At 41.6% G+C, this 24,669-nt stretch overlaps 1 protein-coding gene and 1 pseudogene across 1 annotated transcript in view; both read left to right on the top strand.

Moving 5' to 3' along the window:
* The window catches only part of LOC126159814 (monocarboxylate transporter 2-like), a 181,882-nt gene that overhangs the window by 73,544 nt on the left and 83,669 nt on the right, over positions 1–24,669 (top strand). The window contains exon 4 of the mRNA XM_049916625.1: positions 23,999–24,163. Coding sequence (XP_049772582.1) covers positions 23,999–24,163 — 165 coding nt within the window. The remainder of the gene's footprint in view (positions 1–23,998; positions 24,164–24,669) is intronic.
* LOC126164165 (5S ribosomal RNA) lies at positions 19,369–19,486 on the top strand (annotated as a pseudogene).

The raw sequence follows: 24,669 nt of genomic DNA, 5'->3' as shown, positions 1-24,669 counted from the left end.
AACAGACTATTATAGCCTAATGTGTGTGTTATAAGGTGAAATGCAATGAATTCTCGTGAAGTGCACAACAGTTGTTATAGGATGAAACGGCGAACCTCTATAGTCAGAAAGAGTTGACTGTAATCTCTGATAGTACGTTAAGTATGAGTTGATGACGAAAAGACAGTTTGCAGGTTTATCAATGATATTTGAATATGCATGGATTTCGAAGTCAGTTGTGAACAAAGTTACGAAATAAGACTTGTACTACAAAATATTGTCTTGTCGGTGGCTTCTAAGTTGTCTTCAGGGGAACGTATATATATAAATTGGTTGCTGACTAGCCTTTCTTGACATGTCGTAATAATAATCAGCCGCTTTGCCACATTTCGACAGGAAATGAGATACGAGCTTCCTACGTGACTAGAAAACTAAAATACTAACGAAAGTAGTTCCGTCAGAATTTAGTTACACACTTTCACAGTGAAAGTTGATCCAACCACTGTGGATTTTTCCTTGGAAGCTTCATGGCAACAGGAATAATGATAACTTATGAAACTTCTGTCTGTTGACAGAAGCTGGATTTGTTAACGAGAACAAATGGCATGGCTTTTTTTTTGTCCACACATCTAATAAGCTTTGGCAATAAAATATTTTGTACTTCCTCACAATCTCTCCGCGAATCTTTTGGTATCCATATTAGAGACCTCATCTCGCACGGAGTACAGTGTTGTGTTGTTATTTTTTACTGGCACGAGTTTACAAGTGTCCCTTAAAAAGTAACAGCTATTTTGAAGGGGAAATTCCGAAAGCAATTTCTTTCAGTTGTCGTTTCCGATTAATCGAAAGACTTTGCCACCACGATTTTCCGAGTGAACAAAGAAATGAAAGTGGAGTCGAGACAGAAATAATTAAGCGTTCATTTTGGTCGAAAGGACTCAGAACTACAAATTGCACCTTCATTAACGAAACTGGATAACTGCAGTGAACTACATTAATTTAGTGTGACGAAGCTGTGCTCCATTATTTTGAAAGATAGGACGTATTTGAGATCATCTGATAACATATCAGTCAAACGTTCATTCCTTTTTACAATCTTCTTTGTTCCTTGGGGCTCACAATGCTAAATATGTCTTGTAGTGACATGAGTACGATAATGATATACCAGTTGCACTGCTCTTTATATCAGTTCTATTGTGCAAATCAAAATGTGCTTTTTCGATATATACCCATCTTCTTATACATTAACAGGTGATAGTCTTGATATTGTAAACTGCAATTACGATCGTAAAGGTATTACACATTCGTTTGTGTTTTTATCATGCTTGTAATATTGTAACTTGTACTTAGACATTACTTTGACATTCATTGTTAACGTACTGTTATATCTCATTTTAAATATAGTCAGTTTTTGTGCGTTATTTTCCCTCTTGAGAGCTAGTATGACAGTGGATCAGTGATATTACATGTTTACATAGGTACCACTGGGGGCAGATACTATGTGGGAATTCGCTTATGTTTCGATTATTTGCTTAGGTTAGGTTCTGATTCTGTTTTTTACTTGAAATCTTGTCTGGCTTTTGGAGATTCTTATGTATAATTGTACTTTTTACTTTCATGAAATAATTTTCTTATGGATTATGATTTGCTAAGTTTTCTTGGTATTATCTGTTTGTTATATGATGTTAATGTTGTTACTAAGGATACGTGTTACTTGTGTCTCTGGTTTGTTTACTTTAACCGTTTTTCTGCTTTACAATATTGATAAATTTTTCAATACATTTTGTTTAGGTCGGTTTGTTCATTCAGTGTATTTAGAGGGTTGTGCATTTCAACATATTTCCATTTCTTCAAGGAGGTTCGTGATTGCTCCCTTTTGCGTAATAGGGAGGACTTACAGTGCTCCGCTTGTGGATTTTACGTCGTGTTTTTCTGTTTGCGGATGTTGAAAGAATGTGGATGGGATGTTTTCACTGTTTCGGTGTGCTCTTTGTATCTGATGTGGAAGTTTCTGCTGGTTTGTCCTGTGTAGAAATTGTGCTATGTATTACGTGAAATTTTGTAAAGCTCTATGGGAATCGTAGAGCTGCCTTTGCAGATTTTGTGTTTGAGCCTGTGCTGTCTTGATATGCAATGGTGATGTTGGTGGTGTTGAATAATTTGTTAATTTTATTTGAGACATTACCTACGTAAATTGTGGTTACGTATGTAGCTCTCTTCCTTTCCGTTCTGCGTCTTAAGTGTTATTTACCATGTCTCACTTGAAGATCATTCAGCAGTAAAAAGAAAAAAAAAAAAGAAAGAAAAATCTTTCAGATGGTTGCACAGAATCGAAATGTAGGCCCTACCGTCAACAGTCAACAGCGCTAAACACCCAAAGGGTGATGACGTTCCATTTGGTGGGAAGACCGACGTTGACGCCAAAATGTTTTCTTCCTCTTCTGCAGAAGTAGCACATCATGAATGGAAACATGAACCACCCACTCTCTGACTGGCGGACCGCGGCTGTTGTTTCTTTCATCACCGACGCACTTTGATATATCTGGACGGCGCCGAGGTGAGCGCTCCGCCTGCGCCCGGGTGGGTGCGGCGCTGCTGCCTCCACTTGGGGCCCATTTGTATGTGGACGGCGGGTGGCCAGCACCTCCGCTGCATACCCCGGTCTCCAAGTGGACGGGCGCTTTAGAGCGTGCCAACTGCCGCCGACCTGTGGGAAACCGAGGCAATCGCTTCACCGGCTGAGGCGTAACAGCTCCACTGTGCAGTCAGTACTTGGGCCGGAGCCACTTGTCACTGGTTAGGCGGCCAAACAATTCGGCATAGCTGTGTCCAGTTTCTAACACGGCCATTGCCTAAATTTTGATTAAAAGTCATCAGCAACTGCAGACTAAGTTTTCTGGCATAAGAAGTCACCCCTGTTCCTCCAGTGCAGTCGCTGGAGCGGATAGAAGTTCGAGGCTCCCGTTTGCTCTGGGACGATAACCAAATGCTAAAAGACGTTCCACAGCTTGAGGATGCAGAAAGAAACTGAAACCACTACATTAAGAACACGCAGCGTGTCTAGCCACAGGTCATATGGCTTGTAATTGGAAAAGTGCCCATTGTTAAAAGATTCCGGATTTCTCCACCATTCGAGTCTTCAGGAACAGACCCCCAAGGAGAAAAAGATCATGAGAAGAAGCCTGAATAACCAAAGAAACCGTAGCATTCTACGGCTCAGGGCATGCAATTTCGAAATAGGCTTGTGGTAGTTGTGTACAACTTCTGCACAGTGGTAAGGAGAGGTTGACTGCGGAGTGGTGAGGCAATTGTCGTCGTGCAGAAGCTTGACAGGAGCAGAAATGATTAGCGAAAAAACTAATTACAGTAAACAGAAGATTTACTTAACTTGTATGTCCCCAAGCATATGAAGACCCAGTACAAATAATTCAACAAGAAACAGAGTCCAGCTCATACAATAGCAACCAGAATTAGGCTCGCTGTACTAAACAAGAATGATGGTGCATTCCACGTCATGGTGGCAGAGCGCACTCGTAGTACGGAGCCGATGGAGACGTGGCTCAGCAGGCTCGCAACACTGGGTCTGCCAGATCCTGTGCGACTTCTATCGAAGTCAGACAGAAACTTGCTGTTCTGTTGCTACGACGACCATAGGGAGGTTTCGATATGTGACCCCAAAGTAGCGAAGCTAGGAATTTTGAAAATGTAATTGAAAAGACTCAGTTAGCGATAAAGCACGTTAGTGAAATGATATGGGAGAAATGGTAAGGATATATCGCCAGGCGAATACAGGGCAATATCTTCAGAGCAGAAAATGGTGTCACAGAAGTAGGTTTCGTCATGAATGGGAATGTAGGGCAGAGAGTGAGTTACTAAGGACAGCTCATGTGACAGGATTATCCTCATTAGGATCGACTAGAATCCTACAACAGCAATAATAGTTTGGGTTTATACACATATGCGTACGTCGCAAGCAGATGAAGAGGTACAGGAAGTACATGAGGATACTGAATGGGTATTTCAATATGTAAAGAGTGACGAGAATCTAATTAACGTGGGTGACTGGAACGCTGAGGTAGGGGAAAGAGTACAAGATAGAATTGCAGGAGATGGGCTGATAGTAGTAATGATAGAGAAGAAACACTATTTGAGTTCTGCATTAAATTTCATATAGCAATAGCTGATAAAACGTTTCAACGGGGGAGTTGTACTTGGAAAAGGCATAGAGACATAAGATATTGCATCAGAGATCCTGAAAACAAGTACAGATTTTAACACGTGTCGATGAGTAGATATAGCTCGTGCCTCAGTTTAATAATGATGAAGAGGTGGTTGAAGTTTGAGAGAATCTTCAACAACAGCCGTCATAGAAATAAATAGTATACCATAATACTGAGCATTGATGAGGTGCATTTGAAATTCTCTATGGCTGTAGACTTTACGATAATGAATACAACAATAGTCAATTTAGTTGAAGAAGAATGACCACCTGTAAGAGGGCATCTCACAGAAGTTGGATAATTAAACATAACTACAAGAAACCTGGCATTCAGATTGTTTAGTAGAATCTATGAGTGTGGAAGTCGTACCATCAGGCGACTAATTTGCGGTAGTTGCAAACACATTTCAACTTAAACACTTCAGAGTGCGTGTTTTCTAATAAGATGTGTTGGTTGTTTGTGTTTACTGTTGCCACCTATCACTCGGTGTTTTTCAGTCGTCTTTTGGTTGTGGTGAAGTGTTTGCAAGCATGCGGATATTGGTTTGTTTTGTAGGTGCATATTTTATAGTCTGTGACAAGGCTACTCTGGACAAAGGGTGTAAAATGTATGTAGTGAGCCGGTTTTTTTTCATGTGCTCGCAAACGCCGAGACTCGGACGTCCCGGTCCATGCAATGCAAAGAGGGTGACCAAAATTGGATAAGATCCCAAAAAGTCGTATGTAGAATCAATCAGCAACTTAATGTACGAAAGTTGTTCTCCACAAAGTTGTTATCTAAAACTAAGAGAGTAACAAATAAACTATAATATAGTAGTATATATGAAAACACATTTGTAATAGATATATAGCGAATGTGTGTAGTAATATATCCGAAAACACTTTTGTTATCATCATACAACTGAGGATACTGCACTAATAAAAAGAAACGAAACAAGTATTCGATATGAATATAAGTATAATTGCATAAACCGACCACATGTCCAATAAGATGATAATGATGAAAATAATAATAATAATAAATAATAATAATAGTAATATATGGACGGAATTACTAGATCCTCCATCATGCGCCTCCCGAGGTGGTGGATAAGGAAGCACTTCTCTGAAATGGGTGCTACCGGTGAAATGCGGTGCACGGGGCAGAGTAGATCTTGCACTCAGGGAATCACGGTGGTAGTTGTAAGCTTGGAAATGTTTTATAACAATTTCTGCAATATAACTTCAAATAGACGATTCATGATTGATAGTACTCTAAATAGGATTACCCCTGTTGGCAGCCCGGAAGCAAATTATCCACCACAAATTAAAATGCAAAATCCGAATCTACTAGGAATCATGAACCCAATAACAAGCCAAAAGCACGAAGGTAGTCTTTTATTGGAACATTAAACATTAGCACGCTTTTACAATAAGAAAAATTAAACAAGTCACTGAAGTTCAGGATGTTTACCAAATCAAACTCTTTTTCACGCAAGCGGCTAGCTTTAGGGGCGAAAACACAATGAATCCAAGTGAGATAGAACTTCTAATGGTACAGTTGGCTGGCTTTCAACGAGATTAGAGATCCCTCTCCTAGTAACAGGATTCATCGATTGCAGCAAAGTATCCTGTCACATATTTTCGGTCAGCAAATGGGCGCTTTTAATTTTAACCCTTCGACGTGTGAATAAAAGATATTCTTTAATAAACTGCGATGCCCCAATTAATGAAGACAAAAAAGAAATCAAAAAATGTGGAAAGGTTATAGAAAGATCTAGAGCAGTTGTCATCAAACTGCAGCCGGCAGTCCTCATGCGGCTAGAATCAACATGTTGTGCTGCCCGCGGTTTTCAGCCGTAATGGGTAACAATATGCATTTAGCAATTAACAGACCAATCCAAAAACGTCAGCTAACACTGACAGATTCCTAAGAGTGTAGTTTCTCTGCTCAGTAACAAACAAAAATGCTTACAGAGATAGTAGAGGAGTAGGTTCAAATGTGGAATAGGGGTAGTAATATGAAACACTATGGTTTCTTGTCTTTTAAGGACTGTACTCTAGTGAGCTGCTTGAAAACTACGTTCGGCAAGTGTGGAGTGCTTTGGGATGCGTTCTTTTTTCAGTTGGCAGCCTTAGCGGATGAGTAAACCTGATTTAAATAATTCACTAGACGGAATAATTGTTGCAGGTTGATAGTTTTCAACCTATGTCATGTCATAATGCATTAATTATTACTGTATATTCTGAACAGAAGCTTAGCTCACGAATTAAGCTGTAAAACGGTGTGTTTGTTGCGTATTTAAATTTCATTTTCGATTTTATTTGTGTTTCTGAATTTCAGTGTGGCTGTGTCACTAATATGAAATGCTAGTATTCTGTACTTTGCTCCAGTATTCCATATTTGTACTGTACTTTCACAAATTGTTTTATTTATAGGTGTTGTTTCAGAGATGACTTCACGAGCTCAAAACCAGTAGAATAAATCAGCTATATAAAAATTAAAGAAAAATGTTGGAGAGAAAAAAATGGGCTTCCTGAAAATGGCAAAAACTTTGCAAGTTCCAAGGGCCACTCTTTTTAGGCTAGTAAAAATCAGTTACCGGGTGATTTAGCCACAAAGACCAAATTTGAGCGAAAAACTGTTCTACCTCCCGAACAAGAACAACAGGTGATTGAATATAGCATGACAATGGAACGTATCCAGAATCCATTTTTGGGTGAAGGGCTGGAAGAAGGTGGTTACGCGTTTTCCTGGGGGGCACAAAAAGAATATTTCGACCAGAAAACCCACAGAAACCTCATTTTACATATTTCTAGATTTCACAACAGAAAATGTGCCAATATTTTTCTCTATGCTTTCACAAGTGATGGAGAAAAAGCGCTTTCCACTAGACAGATTATAGAATGTCGATGACGTTGTTCTAAGCACTGTTCAGAGCAAAGTTTTCCATGCGTTGCAAGAAAGGGAAAGCGACAAGTAGCAGCCATCTCTTCTGCAGAGTATTGATCACTTGTGAGCGTTCTCACCTGCGTAAGTGATATGAAAAATTTTGTCCCGCCCATGATGACATTCACAGGAAGAACTGCGGCAGTCAGCTAACGAGAAATGCCCCACCTGAGGCCGTACTTGTCTGCCATCTCTCTAGACAGATTCAAACCAGCTCTTCATTGATTGACTTCAACATTTATTGATAAAGGTGAAGCCAACAGCAGAATCACTGGTGGTTCTGATTCTGGATGGGCTTTTTAGCCGCATATTAATTCTGGATGTTATAAATCTCGCAAGCGAAAACCATGTCAACATGCCCCCACCCCCACCCCCCACCCCACCCGTGCCTCTCACAAGATGTAGCCGCTGCATAGGACTTTCATGAGTTTTTTGAAAGGTACGCTTATGGGTGAGAGAAAATGCACGTCCATTAACAAAGATGGACATCGCCAAAGGCGTAATTCAAATGCCAGACAAGGGAGATAGCATTAAATAGGTTTAGGGTGAAAGAAATGTACCCGTTAAACGCTCATATTTTCACGGATGCAGATTTCATTGCCGGAAATGAAGGAAAGATTGAAGATTTTCCCAATGTTCCAGTCAGTGAACTATCTGTAGGGGCTGTGGCTTCTAAAAAAGGAAAGGCTACGGTTGAAATGGATGCAGCATCTTCTGTCATATCTGAAATTACACTTTGGCAAATCTCACCCGTTCACTAATGAAGAAGGGGCAGGCACCAGGGGAAGAAACGCTAGATTAAATATATAACACGTCAGCCTCAGTTGCAAATAGGATTCAACCAAAATAATTTGGCCTTCTTCAGAAGCTATTAACACTAAACTATTCAAATGGTTTAAAACGGCTCTAAGCACTACGGGACTTAACATCTGAGTTCATCAGTCCCCTAGAGTTAGAACTAATTAGACCAAACTAAACTAAGGACATCACACACATCCATGTCCGAGGCATGATTCGAACCTGCGACCGTAGGAGCAGCGCGGTTCCGGACTGAAGCGCCTGGAACCGCTCGGCCACAGCGGCCGGCCACTAAACTATTGCTTGCCAAAGTTTGGACTTGTCAAGTATAAAACAATAGTAGCCAGTCGTAATCTACATTACTTAGCTAAAGAGAAACAGCAGGCCTCACTGCGCGGATGATGTCGGTAGGCCGCGAGGGCTGCGCCGGTACTAAACGCAACGAGCAGCTATGTACCGAGTACCGCTGATGCTCATGCGCATGCGCGGGTGGAAATATATATGCATAACCGTAGCTACCTGTACGTTGGGAATTGGATTAATGTAACCATTGAATCTGTTAATGGCGTAATATATAACAGAACATACTTCGGAGGAGAACGAGAACCCTATAAGGGATTCGAAGCCCGCAAGGAAGACTAGCTATTAGTCGGCAAAATTATTCCACAATTCTGAATACATTACAATTCGACTAAAGAATGTGGAGTCAGGCGTCGGTGACTGCAAAGGCAACGTAACATCAGGGCAGGTGAAGCAAAGGTTGAAAACCTTCGAAAAAGTTCTTATTTCTCAATTGTAGCTGGTCATTAAGTACGTTTTCTATCAACAGGTGTTTAAAGGTTTGCAACCCCTCAAGGATGTCTAGTGCCTTTAACCTCGCAATTTAATAGCTCTATATTATTTGGTGGATTAGGAGCATGGGTCAATTGAACAGGGTGCTCGGGAAAAGTCGAGCCACGCGTGCCATCACCACTTTTCGTGGGTATATGTTCTTTATATCTAGCTGAGGGGGCTCGCCCTGTCTGGCCGATGTAATAACTCGGGCAATCACTACAGATGATTTTGTACACCCCAGAACGGGATAATATGTCCTTAGTAATGTTTAACGAGTGGACCAAATTCTTTTTGAGGCTGTTATTAATTGAATATGCCATCTTAAGGCCGTGGCTCTTTAAGAGTCGTCCTATCTTAAAGGTTGCTTTGTCTACGAACGGAATAGAAATGATTCTACTGGATTTATCCTCTGGTGCGACCCCTGTGTAGATGAGGTCGCAGTTCTTTTTCTACCTGTTTTCTTGTTAAAGAGCTGTCACACTATTTCTGGTTTATATCCATAATTATAGGAGATACCTTCTAGGGTTTGTAACTCGTTCTCCACTGCGTCTGCTGAAAGAGGAATGGCGAGCGCTCGGTGTATGTAAGAATGGAAGAAGGCCATTTTGTGGGCTTGGGGGTGTGTAGAGTCGGCTGGGATGATATTATCAGAAAAGGTATTTTTCCGAAAAATGTTAAACCTAATGTTATTGTTGTTGTGGTCTTCAGTCCTGAGACTGGTTTGATGCAACTCTCCATACTTCTCTATCCTGTGCAAGCTTCTTCATCTCCCAGTACCTACTGCATACTACATTCTTCTGAATCTACTTAGTGTATTCATCTCTTGGTCTCCCTCTACGATTTTTACCCTCCACGCTGCCGTCCAATACTAAATAGGTGATCCCTTGATGCCTCAGAACATGTCCTGCCAACCGATCCCTTCTTCTAGTCACGCTGTGCCACCAAATTCTCTTCTCCCCAGTCCTATTCAATACTTCCTCATTAGTTATGTGACCTACCCATCTAATCTTCAGCATTCTTCTGTAGCACCACATTTCAAAAGCTGCTATTCTCTTCTTGTCCAAACTATTTATCGTCCATGTTTCACTTCCGTACATGGATACACTCCATAGAAATACTTTCAGAAATGACTTCCTGACACTTAAATCTACACTCTATGTTAACAAATTTCTCTTCTTCAGAAACGCTTTCCTTGCCATTCCCAGTCTACATTTTATATCCTCTCCACTTCGACCATCATCAGTTATTTCGCTCCCCAAATAGCAAAACTGCTTTACTATTTTAAGTGTCTCATTTCCTAATCTAATTCCCTCAGCATCACCCGACTTAATTCGACTACATTCCATTATCCTCGTTTTGCTTTTGTTGATGTTCATCTTATATCCTCCTTTCAAGACAATATCCATTCCGTTCAACTGCTCTTCCAAGTCCTTTGCTGTCTCTGACAGAATTACAATGTCATCGGCGAACCTCAAAGTTTTTATTTCTTCTCCATGGATGTTAATACCTACTCCCAATTTTCCTTTTGTTTCCTTCACTGCTTGCTCAATATACAGATTGAATAACATCGGGGATAGGCTACAGCCCTGTCGCACTCCCTTTCCAACCACTGTTTCTCTTTCATGCCCTTCGATTCTTATAACTGCCATCTGGATTCTGTTCAAATTGTAAATAGCCTTTGGCTCCCTGTATTTTACCCTGCCACCTTCAGAATTTGAAAGAGAGTATTCCAATCCACATTGTCAAAAGGTTTCTCTAAGTCTACAAATTCTAGAAACGTAGGTTTGCCCTTCATTAATCTAGCTTCTAAGACGAGTTGTAGGGTCAGTATTGCCTCACGTGTTCCAACATTTCTACGGAATCCAAACTGATCTTCCCCGAAGTCGGCTTCTACTAGTTTTTCCATTCTTCTGTAATGAATTCGCGTTAGTATTTTACAGCTGTGACATATTGAACTGATAGTTCGGTAATTTTTACATCTGTCAACACCCGCTTTCTTTGGGATTTGAATTATTATATTCTTCTTGAAGTGTGAGGGTATTTCGCCTGTTTCATACATCTTGCTCACCAGATGGTAGAGTTTTGTCATGACTGGCCCCCCAAGGCCGTCAGTAGTTCCAATGGAATGTTGTCTACTCCGGGGGCCTTGTTTCGACTCAGGTCTTTCAGTGCTCTGTCAAACTCTTCATCCTGTATCGAATCTCCCATTTCATGTTCATCTACATCCTCTTCCATTTCCATAATATTGTCCTCAAGTACATCGCCCTTCTATAGACGCTCTATATACTCCTTCCACCTTTCTGCTTTCCCTTCTTTGCTTAGAACTGGGTTTCCATCTGAGCTCTTGATGTTCATGCAAGTGGTTCTCTTATCTCCAAAGGTCTCTTTAATTTTCCTGTATGCAGTATTTATCTTACCCCTAGTGAGATAATCCTCTACATCCTTACATTTGTCCTCTAGCCATCCCTGCTTAGCCATTCTGCACTTCCTATCGATCTCATTTTTGAGACGTTTGTATTCCTTTTTGCCTGCTTCATTTACTGCATTTTTATATTTTCTCCTTTCATCAATTAAATTCAATATGTCTTCTGTTACCCAAGGATTTCTACTAGCCCTCGTCTTTTACCCTACTTGATCATCTGCTGCCTTCACTACTTCATCCCTCAAAGATACCCATTCTTCTTCTACTGCATTTCTTTCCATCATTCCTGTCAATTGTTCCCTTATGCTCTCCCTGAAACTCTGTACAACCTCTGGTTCTTTCAGTTTATCCAGATCCCATCTCCATAAATTCCCACCTTTTTGCAGTTTCAATCTACAGGTCATAACCAAAAGATTGTTGTCAGAGTCTACATCTGCCCCTGGAAATGTCTTAAAATTTAAAACCTAGTTCCTAAATCTCTGTCTTACCATTAGATAATGTATCTGAAACCTGTCAGTATCTCCAGGCTTCTGCCATGTATACAGCCTTCTTTTATGATTCTTGAACCAAGTATTAGCTATGATTAAGTTGTGCTCTGTGCAAAATGCTAGCAGGCGGCTTCCTCTTTCTTTTCTTAGCCCCAACCCATATTCACCTACTACGTTTCCTTCTCTCCCTGTTCCTATTACCGAATTCCTGTCACCCATGACTATTAAATTTTCGTCACCCTTCACTATCTGAATAATTTCTTTTATTTCATCATACATTTCTTCAATTTCTTCGTCATCTGCAGAGCTAGTTGGCATATAAACTTGTACTACTGTAGTAGTATCTATCGTGACCACAATAATGCGTTCACTATGCTGTTTGTAGTAGCTTAACCGCATTCCTATTTTCCTATTCATTATTAAACCTACTCCTGCATTACCCCTATGTGACTTTGTGTTTATAACCCTGTAGTCACCTGACCAGAAGTCTTGTTCCTCCTGCCACCGAACTTCACTAATTCCTACTATATCTAACTTTTACCTATCCATTTCCCTTTTTAAATTTTCTAACCTACCTGCCCGATTAAGGGATCTGAGATTCCACGCTCCGATCCGTAGAACGCTAATTTTCTTTCTCCTGATAACGACATCCTCTTGAGTAGTCCCCGCCCGGAGATCCGAATGGGGGACTATTTTACCTCTGGAATATTTTACCCAAGAGGACGGCTTCATCATTTAACCATACAGTAAAGCGGCATGCACTCGGGAAAAATTACAGCCGCAGTTTCCCCTTGCTTTCAGCCGTTCGCAGTACCATCTCAGCAAGGCCGTTTTGGTTAGTGTTACAAGACCTGATCAGTCAATATTCCAGACTGTTGCCCTTGCAACCACTGAAAAGGCTGCTGCCCCTCTTCAGGAACCACATGTTTGTCTGGCCTCTCAACAGATACCCCTCCGTTGTGGTAGCACCTACGGTACTGCTATCTGTATCGCTGAGGCACGCAAGCCTCCCCACCAACGGCAAGGTCCATTGTTCATGGGGGGGGGGGCGTAATATGTAACCGTTCGCCGTAATGTATAACCGAACTTATTTCTGAGGAGAACGAGGACCCTATAACTGATTCGGAGCCCGTAAGAAAGACTAGCTATTACTCGGCAAAACTATTCCTCAATTTTGAATACATTACTACTCGACTAAAGAAAGTGGAGTCAGCCGTCGGTGACTATAAAGGCAACGTAACATCAGGGCAGGTGAAGCAAAGGTTGAAAACCTTCGAAAAAGTTCTTATTTCTCAATTGTAGCAGGTCGTTAAGCAGGTATTTTTTTTATCTAGCCAGAGGTGTTTGAAGGTTTGCAACTCCTCAAGGATGTCGAGCCTAGTGCCTTTAACCTCGCAATTTAATAGCTCTGTATTATTTGGTGGATTAGGAGCGTGGGTCAATTGAACAGGGTGCTCGGGAAAAGTCGAGCCACGCGTGCCGTCACCACTTTTCGTGGGTATATGTTCTTTATCCCCCCCATGAACCATGGACCTTGCCGCTGGTGGGGAGGCTTGCGTGCCTCAGCGATACAGATGGCCGTACCATAGGTGCAACCACAACTGAGGGGTATCTGTTGAGAGGCCAGACAAACATGTGGTTCCTGAAGAGGGGCAGCAGCCTTTTCAGTAGTTGCAGGGGCAACAGTCTGGATGATTGACTGATCTGGCCTTGTAACATTAACCAAAACGGCCTTGCTGTGCTGGTACTGCGAACGGCTGAAAGCAAGGGGAAACTACAGCCGTAATTTTTCCCGAGGACATGCAGCTCTACTGTATGATTAAATGATGATGACGTCCTCTTGGGTAAAATATTCCGGAGGTAAAATAGTCCCCCATTCGGATCTCCGGGCGGGGACTACTCAGGAGGACGTCGTTATCAGGAGAAAGAAAACTGGCGTCCTACGGATCGGAGCGTGGAATGTCAGATCCCTTAATCGGGCAGGTAGGTTAGAAAATTTAAAAAGGGAAATGGATAGGTTAAAATTAGATATAGTGGGAATTAGTGAAGTTCGGTGGCAGGAGGAACAAGACTTTTGGTCAGGTGATTACAGGGTTATAAATACAAAATCAAATAGGGGTAATGCAGGAGTAGGTTTAATAATGAATAAAAAAATAGGAGTGCGGGTTAGCTACTACAAACAGCATAGTGAACGCATTATTGTGGCCAAGATAGACACAAAGCCTATGCTTACTACAGTAGTACAAGTTTATATGCCAACTATCTCTGCAGATGATGAAGAAATAGATGAAATGTATGACGAGATAAAAGAAATTATTCAGGTAGTGAAAGGAGACGAAAATTTAATAGTCATGGGTGACTGGAATTCGTCAGTAGGAAAAGGGAGAGAAGGAAACATAGTAGGTGAATATGGATTGGGGGGAAGGAATGAAAGAGGAAGCCGACTTGTAGAATTTTGCACAGAGCATAACTTAATCATAGCCAACACTTGGTTCAAGAATCATAAAAGAAGGTTGTATACCTGGAAGAATCCTGGAGATACTAGTAGGTATCAGATAGATTATGTAATGGTAAGACAGAGATTTAGGAACCAGGTTTTAAATTGTAAGACATTTCCTGGGGCAGATGTGGATTCTGACCACAATTTATTGGTTATGAACTGCAGATTGAAACTGAAGAAACTGCAAAACGGTGGGAATTTAAGGAGATGGGACCTGGATAAACTGAAAGAACCAGAGGTTGTACAGAGTTTCAGAGAGAGCATAAGGGATCAATTGACAGGAATGGGGGAAAGAAATACAGTAGAAGAAGAATGGGTAGCTCTGAGGGATGAAGTAGTGAAGGCAGCAGAGGATCAAGTAGGTAAAAAGACGAGGGCTAATAGAAATCCTTGGGTAACAGAAGAAATATTGAATTTAATTGATGAAAGGAGAAAATATAAAAATGCAGTAAATGAAGCAGGCAAAAAGGAATACAGACGTCTCAAAAATGATATCGACAGGAAGTGCAAAATGGCTAAGCAGGGATGGCTAGAGGACAAATGTAAGGATGTAGAGGCTTGTCTCGCTAGGGGTAATATAGATACTGCCTACAGGAAAATTAAAGAGACCTTTGGAGAGAAGAGAACCACTTGTATGAATATCAAGAGCTCAGATGGAAACCCAGTTCTAAGCAAAGAAGGGAAGGCAGAAAGGTGGAAGGAGTATATAGAGGGTTTGTACAAGGGCGATGTACTTGAGGACAATATTATGGAAATGGAAGAGGATGTAGGTGAAGACGAAATGGGAGATAAGATACTGCGTGAAGAGTTTGACAGAGCACTGAAAGACCTGAGTCGAAACAAGGCCCCGGGAGTAGACAACATTCCATTTGAACTACTGATGGCCTCGGGAGAGCCAGTCATGACAAAACTCTACCATCTGGTGAGCACGATGTATGAGACAGGCGAAATACCCTCAGACTTCAAGAAGAATATAATAATTCCAATCCCAAAGAAAGCAGGTGTTGACAGATATGAAAATTACCGAACTATCAGTTTAATAAGTCACAGCTGCAAAATACTAACGCGAATTCTTTACAGACGAATGGAAAAACTGGTAGAAGCCGACCTCGGGGAAGATCAGTTTGGATTCCGTAGAAATGTTGGAACACGTGAGGCAATACTGACCTTACGACTTATCTTAGAAGAAAGATTAAGGAAAGGCAAACCTACGTTTCTAGCATTTGTAGACTTAGAGAAAGCTTTTGACAATATTAACTGGAATACTCTCTTTCAAATTCTGAAGGTGGCAGGGGTAAAATACAGGGAGCGAAAGGCTATTTACAGTTTGTACAGAAACCAAATGGCAGTTATAAGAGTCGAGGGGCATGAAAGGGAAGCAGTGGTTGGGAAAGGAGTAAGACAGGGTTGTAGCCTCTCCCCGATGTTATTCAATCTGTATATTGAGCAAGCAGTAAAGGAAACAAAAGAAAAATTCGGAGTAGGTATTAAAATTCATGGAGAAGAAGTAAAAACTTTGAGGTTCGCCGATGACATTGTAATTCTGTCAGAGACAGCAAAGGACTTGGAAGAGCAGTTGAACGGAATGGACAGTGTCTTGAAAGGAGGATATCAGATGAACATCAACAAAAGCAAAACGAGGATAATGGAATGTAGTCAAATTAAGTCAGGTGATGCTGAGGGAATTAGATTAGGAAATGAGACACTTAAAGTAGTAAAGGAGTTTTGCTATTTAGGGAGTAAAATAACCGATGATGGTCGAAGTAGAGAGGATATAAAATGTAGACTGGCAATGGCAAGGAAAGCGTTTCTCAAGAAGAGGAATTTGTTAACATCGAGTATAGATTTAAGTGTCAGGAAGTCGTTTCTGAAAGTATTTGTATGGAGTGTAGCCATGTATGGAAGTGAAACATGGACGATAACTAGTTTGGACAAGAAGAGAATAGAAGCTTTCGAAATGTGGTGCTACAGAAGAATGCTGAAGATAAGGTGGGTGGATCACGTAACTAATGAGGAGGTATTGAATAGGATTGGGGAGAAGAGAAGTTTGTGGCACAACTTGACTAGAAGAAGGGATCGGTAGGTAGGACATGTTTTGAGGCATCAAGGGATCACAAATTTAGCATTGGAGGGCAGTGTGGAGGGTAAAAATCGTAGAGGGAGACCAAGAGATGAATACACTAAGCAGATTCAGAAGGATGTAGGTTGCAGTAGATACTGGGAGATGAAGAAGCTTGCAAAGGATAGAGTAGCATGGAGAGCTGCATCAAACCAGTCTCAGGACTGGAGACCACAACAACATGTTCTTTATATCTAGCTGAGGGGGCTCTCCCTGTCTGGCCGATGTAATAACTCGGGCGATCACTACAGGTGATATTGTACACACCAGAATGAGATAATATGTCCTTAGTAATGTTTAACGAGTGGACCAAGTTCTTTTTGAAGCTGTTATTAGTAGACTATGCCATCTTAAAGGCGTGGCTCTTTAAGAGTCGCCCTAATTTTATAGGATGCTTTGCCTACGAATGGAAGAGAAATGAATCTAGTGGAGTTATCCTCTGGTGCGACACCTAGTGTAGATGAGGTCGCAGTTTTTATTTCTTACCTGTTTTCTTGTTAAAGAGCTGTCTCACAATTTCTGGTTTATATCCATTATTATAGGCGATAAGTTCTAGGGTTTGTAACTCGTTCTCCATTGGGGACGAATGGCGAGCGCTCGGTGTATGCAAGAATGGATGATGGCCATTTTGTGGGCGTGGGGGTGTGTAGAGTCGGCTGAGATGATATTGGATATTATCAGAAAAGTTATTTTTCCGAAAAATGTTAAACCTAATACGATTGTCTTTTATTGCCAAATGTAGGTCTAAATAATTCAGAATTCTATTGGGAGATTTATTTTCCAGCGTAAAGCTTATTTTCTCATGGGGTTTATTAAAAGTTCTGAAAATTTGGTTTCTATCATCTTGAGAACCGTTAATTATGAAGTGTAAGTCGTCTAAATATCTTGCATAATAGATAATTTTGCTCGCTAAATCTGCATTATTTTGAAAGAAAAATCGTTCCATAGAATAAGAGCTACGTCACGCTGCCTGCTTACTTCAGATACAGGGGGTGAAGTAGCGCGGCTACTATTCTGTTATAGGCTGTGAGAGGGGATAAAATGTTCAAATGTGTGTGAAATCTTATGAGACTTAACTGCTAAGGTCATCAGTCCCTAAGCTTACACACTACTTAACCTAAATTATCCTAAGGACAAACACACACACCCATGCCCAAGGGAGAACTCGATCCTCCGCCGGGACCAGCCGCACAGTCCATGACTGCATGAGAGGGCATATGTTTCCTTGTTTCTCCTCCAGTACTGACAACTCACTGGCGTGTTTGAGTCGTCTTTATCAGTTGCAATACTACAAATTTCAAACGGAAGTAACGAGGATTCGAGAATGCGTATTATAGAGGAGGTCATCTACAAATGCGGTAATGTTGGTTGCAAGGAATATGAAATTAAATTAATGCTGTTGTAATACAACAAATCGAATAGAAGGAAAATATTGCTCAAAACATTTAATATACATCTGTGATCAAGTCTGTACTGCATAATACATTTAAATATAATTACAATTACTCAAAATAGTTGAAATGGCTCTGAGCACTATGGGACTTAACATCTGAGCTCATCAGTCCCCTAGACTTAGAACTACTTAAACCTAACTAACCTAAGGACATCACACACATCCATGCCCGAGGCAGAATTCGAACCTGCGACCGTAGAAGTCGCGCGGTTCCAGACTGTAGCGCCTAGAACCGCTCGGCCACTCGGACCGGCCTACAATTACTCATTTTAATTAATTGGTCATCATGTTACACAGACAATTCAACAGCGTTTCGTCAGGCTATTACAGTGTCACAGCTTTGGTGTCGCTGAGGGTGACAGAGAAAAGCCGACACGAATTGTTTCGAATGACGCCGACTTCTCACGATCAGTGCTTGGGGCGAGCGGGTAACTTATCGTGCTCTTGCTATAACTGTCTATTGGTAGCTAGTAATACACTAACTTACGTAGGCTATCAAATAATAATAAGATTGGTACATATGTGGTCCCTGGTGCCGCCGTAAAATATCAGTATTGCCTCGTAACCAAAAACGATTGACGGGCGCTGTTCTAGAGCTTGAAATGTCTTAAATTACGGGGAACAACACCGAAAAAAGCTATTCGGGAACTTCATTGCACAAACAGGAGGACAGGTAAATGTAGAAAAAGCGTTGGAGGTACCCACTCACCGCAAAAGAACGAATGAGAATGGAGAAAGGCTCATGGAGCTAGGCAACGAATTTGACTTGAAGTTAACGTCCACAACTTATAAAAATTGCCAAGAAACCAGGAAACATGGAAATCACCAAATCCACATTTAGGAGCATTTCACTCTGACATTATGGTCACCTCTTTTCAATATGAAAAGGCAGTGACGAGTATTCGTGTTAAGAAAGGAGCAAATATAGAACCATACTTTTATCTTTCCACTATAAAAAGGAAATTTATCCCACAGAACAGGAAAAGCTGCGGCAGATAGATGTTATTTGACAAAACAAGAATATTGTTGACAAGTTTACTTTAAAAGTGGTACAAATCACACTTGGCTACGTGTGGTTGGACCGACAGACTAACTGGAAGGCATATGACGTGGCATCTAAGCACGATTTGCAAGTTAACTGAGGTAACAGCTCCGCTCTTGTTTCCATAAGAGCCTTGACAGAAACGTGCATGCCAAAAATTGAATAGAATTATGAAATATAGAATTGAGGTATACCGATTGTTACATAATAGCTTTGCATTATGATTTTATTGTCAAGATACACACACCGTAAAATTGCATCAGCATCAGCAAGACTAAGGAAATGACAAAATGATGCGGTCATAAAGATTTTTCTTAAAATTCAGTTTAAATCAAAAGTCTGAAATACCCATCGTCTACAGAAACAAATATTTGCAGTCGCTGGTGCCAAGGAGGTCTGGACAGACAGAAGAGGTTCCTCTTGCAGAACTATCATACTAGCGTCTAAGAGATTCCTCTTACCGGAACTATCACACAGTATTACAGTCACACTTCGAAGAGTGAAGATAATCAAGACATCTCTGTTACTAATACAGGCCTGAAAAGGGATTATACTTTCGTTTAGTGACGACTTTTTGACACATGAGGGAACGGCCTTGCCGCAGTGGATACACCGGTTCCCGTCAGATCACCGACGTTAAGCACTGTTGGATGAGGCTGGCACTTGGATGGGTGACCGTCCGGGCCGCCATGCGCTGTTCCCATTTTTCGGGTTGCACTCAGCCTCGTGATGCGAATTGAGGAGCTACTCGACCGAATAGTAGCGGCTCCGGTCAGAGAAAACCATCACAACAACCGGGAGAGCAGTGTGCTGATCACACACCCTTTCTATCCGCATTCTCAGAGAACAGAATTGGGATAGTATAAACATTTGTGGATATAAGTGCCGAATTCATTTGAGGTGAACAGCTTAGCTGAATCACTATGTGTAATTTCGCGACCTTTACCTCGTTTTCTTGCATTTTGTTGCAGGTTCTTGGTCTGATACTGCTCTGCCTGTATTACTTACACTGTATGTAATAAATATATATCACTTGTTTATCACAGTATTTTCCTCAGTTTTCCTGTATCCTATTCACAAAATAGTTTTCTTGTGTTTCGTCTTCATATAATGCATGAAGTGCATTTTGAAATACAGTACATTAAACAAATACTTATCTCAAAACAGAGAAACACAACCAGCAAAACATTTATGCCACCTATCAGTAGATATTAATACGGGATGTGTTAGTTCACCCTTCGCCTTGAGGAATACATTGAATGGATTGTCTGAATGTCTGTGGAGGAATGGTAGCCCATCCTCCATCAAGACTGAAACCAAAAAAGGTAGTACGATGTTGGACGCGGGGGACTAGGGCAAAGTCAACGTTCTGACTCGTCCCAAATGTCTGGACTCCGGGCAGGTCAGTCCATTTCAGGAATGTAGTGATTCTCTAGTACATGGCAAGTAAGCAGAAAATTCATCTCATATATTCAAAGATGGATATTCTACGTATATGAAGATGAGACTGTTTATCCTGAAACCTGGTTGTGCTCTCCTTTTATTGGAAAACGAAATAAAATTTAACACAACTGTTAAGTGTGTTCATTTCCTTCCACATTTAACACAATTGTGTGTTCATGTAATCACTCACGAATAACCTGTCAAATATGTTCATATCATTCCAAATTCAGTGTTTTCTTAAGCCCAATGAGGAAACCAAATTCTAACTACAAAAACACACTCACACCGTAACACCACCTCTTCCGTGCATCATTGGTGATACTGCACATGATGGTAAGTAACGTTCACCAGGTATTCGACAAACCCAAACCCTTCCATCGGAATGTCACAGGGTATATAGCGTGGTACATCATATCAAATCACTCTCATTGTGCGGGGTTGCACAATGGTTAGTACACTGGACTGGCATTCGGGAGGACGTTACTTCAAATCCCCATCCTACCATCAAGATTCAGGTTTTCTATCATTTCCCTAAATCACTTCTGCAAATGACGTAATGGGTCCTCCGATAGAGGATAGCTGATTTCCCTCCTAATCCTTCCCTGTTTGAGTTTGTCCTCCGTCTGTAATGAAGGGAAGTTAAAAACGTCGAAATCACTCGTTTCCAGTTATCCACTGTCCATTTACGTCTCTCTTTGCACCAGCTCAATCGTCGGTCAGATTGACTTCAGGAATGTGTGGGTTATGAGGAACAGCTCGATCATTCTAAGAGGGGTGTTCACGAACTAATGCAACAGACCTGTTCTCTCGACCAATTTCGATTGAAAATATGAAGATTTTGCTGAGGAGCATCGTGGATTATTCGCGCTTCAGCCCAGTTTCATGAATTTCTAATGGGTGGCACTGCTGTATGTGGTCATCAAAATGACGCCTTTAACGAAGGCGCGTTCCAAGCAAAGCCCTGTCATCGATTTTCTTTTGGCGGAAACCAGAGCATCGCAGATATTCATAGGCACTTGAAGATATCTACGTAGATCTGACAGTTAACAAAAGCAAGGTAAGTCATTCGGCAAGGCGTCTGTCATGACTGCAACAAGGTCGCTCCAATCTGTCGGAAATCCCGGGTGACGACCGGTCGCAAACTGCTGTCACTCCTGCAACGATGGAACGTGCGAACACCCTCATTCGAGTTGATCTACGAATCAGAATCAAACACTGCGCTGCTGAGCTGGACGTCTCAGTAGGTAGCACCAGTTGGGGTACTCAAAAGGGTGTGCCCTACCAAACAGAAGACGATAAAGGGCAACGAACATCTGTGAGGAATTTCTTGCGCCTTAAGGCTGATCGTGACAATTTTTGCTGAACTTCGTGACAGGTGATGAAACATAGGTTCATCGCTTCGAAGCGGAAACAAAAAGGCAATTTATGGAATGGGGCCACACATTCTCTTCGAAGAAAAAGATCAAAGCTCCACGCTGATGCAATAAAGTGATTGCGGCGGTCTACTGGGACTCTGAAGGAGTTACTCTGTTTGATGTCGCCCCTCACGGTGCAACGATCAACAATGAAGTGTGAAATTGAAGAGACGACTTTAGCGTGTTCGTGTCCACAATCACGCAAACGAACATCTCATTCTCCATGAGAACGCACGGCCTCACCCAAGTCTATTCACCTAAGAGGTGCTCACAAAACTTCTTTACACTATTCTTACTCATCCACTCTACATCCCAAATATTGCACCATCCTACTTCCATCCGTTTGGCCAACGAAAGATGCGCTCCGCGGAGAGCCGTTCTTGGATGCTGGGGATATTACTGATGCAGCAAGAGCTGGCTTCGACGTCGACCAGTAGAATGGTACCATACGGGCATACAGGCCCTCACAGTAAGAAGGTGTAAAGCCGTGCATTGAACGGAGACTGTGCTGAAAAACTGAGTTTTGTAGCCGAAAGAGTGGGGAATAAAGTGGTGTATTGGAATCCTCAATAAAACCAGCCCGGTACCAGAATGAAAATGAGTTCCATTACTTCTTGAACTTCCTTTGTACCCTATTCATTTCAAGTGCCTGCGGAAAGTGATTGTGCTAGCTGGACTGCTGGAAGTACTTTGAAACTCAAGTACAACCAAACCTCCACAATGTTCGACAGTGCATTCAGTATATGATGTGGCGCCACTAGACAGTGGGAATGAAGTGTGGGACCAACTGAATTGTTACAAATTCAAGAATAGACTTTATATTAAACAACTATTTTTAAAGTACAGAATGTGTTGCAATAACTTGGCAGATCTCTTGTTGGGGCTTCTCAGCAAACCTAGTTTAACTAGGGCAGAAGTAAGTAACTGATTAAACAAGATCAAATACATTAATAGCTGCAAAAACGAGATTCCCAACGAATTTAACTCAAACTCTTAAGAGTTTTAAGGCGACTTGGCAACTGTTTAAGCACCAAGCTTAAAGCCAGAGCCATGTTAAAATATGGTTTTATGTTTTTAACGAAAATAAGAACAGAACTTACTAATGATCAAGGAATGTGATAATTTAATAAAATAGTTGTAAAAAACCAAAGGTTTTTAAAAAGTAGCTTCCCTTTTAGAAAGAACATCAACGGTTCCATATTTGGGTACCATACAATTTTACTCAAACATGGCTGCTACTAAACATCTACCTATTACATACGCATACTGGCAGTACTGGTTTTTCAGTAGGTAACTGTGGTGTCACCGCCAGACACCACACTTGCTAGGTGGTAGCCTTTAAATCGGCCGCGGTCCGCTAGTATACGTCGGACCCGCGTGTCGCCACTGTCAGTGATTGCAGACCGAGCGCCGCCACACGGCAGGTCTAGAGAGACTTCCTAGCACTCGCCCCAGTTGTACAGCCGACTTTGCTAGAGATGGTTCACTGACAAATTACGCTCTCATTTACCGAGACGATAGTTAGCATAGTCTTCAGCTACGTCATTTGCTACGACCTAGCAAGGCGCCATTATCATTTGCTATTTATCTTGTGATGCATGCACCGTCAGACCGATGTTCACCAATTATGGATTAAAGTTAAGTATTCCAACAGCTACGACGGTTTTTTTGCTAAAGTCTAACTTCCTTAAATGTTCCAGACCTCACGCCAGCCTGCGTGAGCTTAACGCGTGCCTTTCGGCTACCAATCATAGTGGCTTGGCTGTCTTGCCAAGTCACAACAGTAACCATCATCGTCCACACACAAAAGTGTGTATAAGAATTAACCACTACTCAACGGTTTGTCTGGAACGATTCAGTATCAGACACATGACACAACAACAAGTTAACAACGCCAATCTATTTGAACTTCGATTCAGTCTTACTTAGGGATGTCGGGATACTTTTGATCAGATATTGTAGCTACGAAAAGAGACTATACAGTCTTTGATGAGGACTTTCTCAAAGTTGCTCTGGTCAAAAGCAGAATTACGACATCAAACGATTCCGAAAATAGCTGAATCACTGTGTAATTTTGTGATCTCTCCTTCCTGTGTTAATTTTCGTTGCAGATTTTTAGTCCCATGCTGCAAGGCCAGTTTGAACTGTGCTATGTAAAATAAATCTATTTTGCTATGCATTACCAGTAATATAATCTTTGCTTGTGGTACGAGTACGTCCTCATTTAGCACTCTAAGTTCAGATTGAAACACAGCGCATTAGGCAAGTAGACGCCTCAGGTCGGAGTAGCACAAGCAACAAAATACACACTAGTTTCAGTGTGAGTCGTGCTGTGGAAGGCTGCCGCTGTGTTTCAGCTACGGACTGCTGCTGGGGGCAGCGAGCGGCCTGGTGCGGGAGACGGCGTCGCTGACGCTGGGCCACTACTTCCGGCGGCGGCGCGAGTTCGTCGAGATGCTGATGCAGGCGGGCGCCGGCGCTGGAATCGCGCTCTTCTCCGTCTTCTACTGGGAGGCCATCGGGTGAGTCTCGCAAGTTTAGCGGCGCTTCATGGGGGCAGAACACAGAGGCCACCGGGGGTCAGAACGGCCCACACCTCCCAACACCCCAAACATTCTAATAAAGTTTTCTTCTGTTAGTTAGAGACCAGCTAAGGACCACGTCAGTATAACTACTTATTTTACTTTTCCTTCTTCTTCGTTCAAAATTTTTTCACTTACAACGATATCTTTTCCCCTCCTCTGACCATTTGTCATCTATTGTTTTTCTGTTCGTGTTAGCCTCTTGATGACCCTCATTTTCCTTGACTTCTAATCTGCATTTGTCTCTTTTGAGTAAGGTCTTGTGTTCTGTCTGTATTGCTTGTAACTACGTCCTTGTCATGGCTCCCCGCCCATTTTCTTTGTTTTCCTGTTTTGGAAGAATATGTCTATTGCTTTGTTGATATGTCTTCCTCCATTCTCTCTAAGTATCCATAAGTGTAACACATCTTTTCCTCACCTCATCTGTTATTTTAGGGCAGAAAGAG

Source organism: Schistocerca cancellata, chromosome 2 (assembly GCF_023864275.1).
Source record: "Schistocerca cancellata isolate TAMUIC-IGC-003103 chromosome 2, iqSchCanc2.1, whole genome shotgun sequence".
Taxonomy (NCBI): domain Eukaryota; kingdom Metazoa; phylum Arthropoda; class Insecta; order Orthoptera; family Acrididae; genus Schistocerca; species Schistocerca cancellata.
This window is presented reverse-complemented; position numbering and strand designations above follow the sequence as displayed.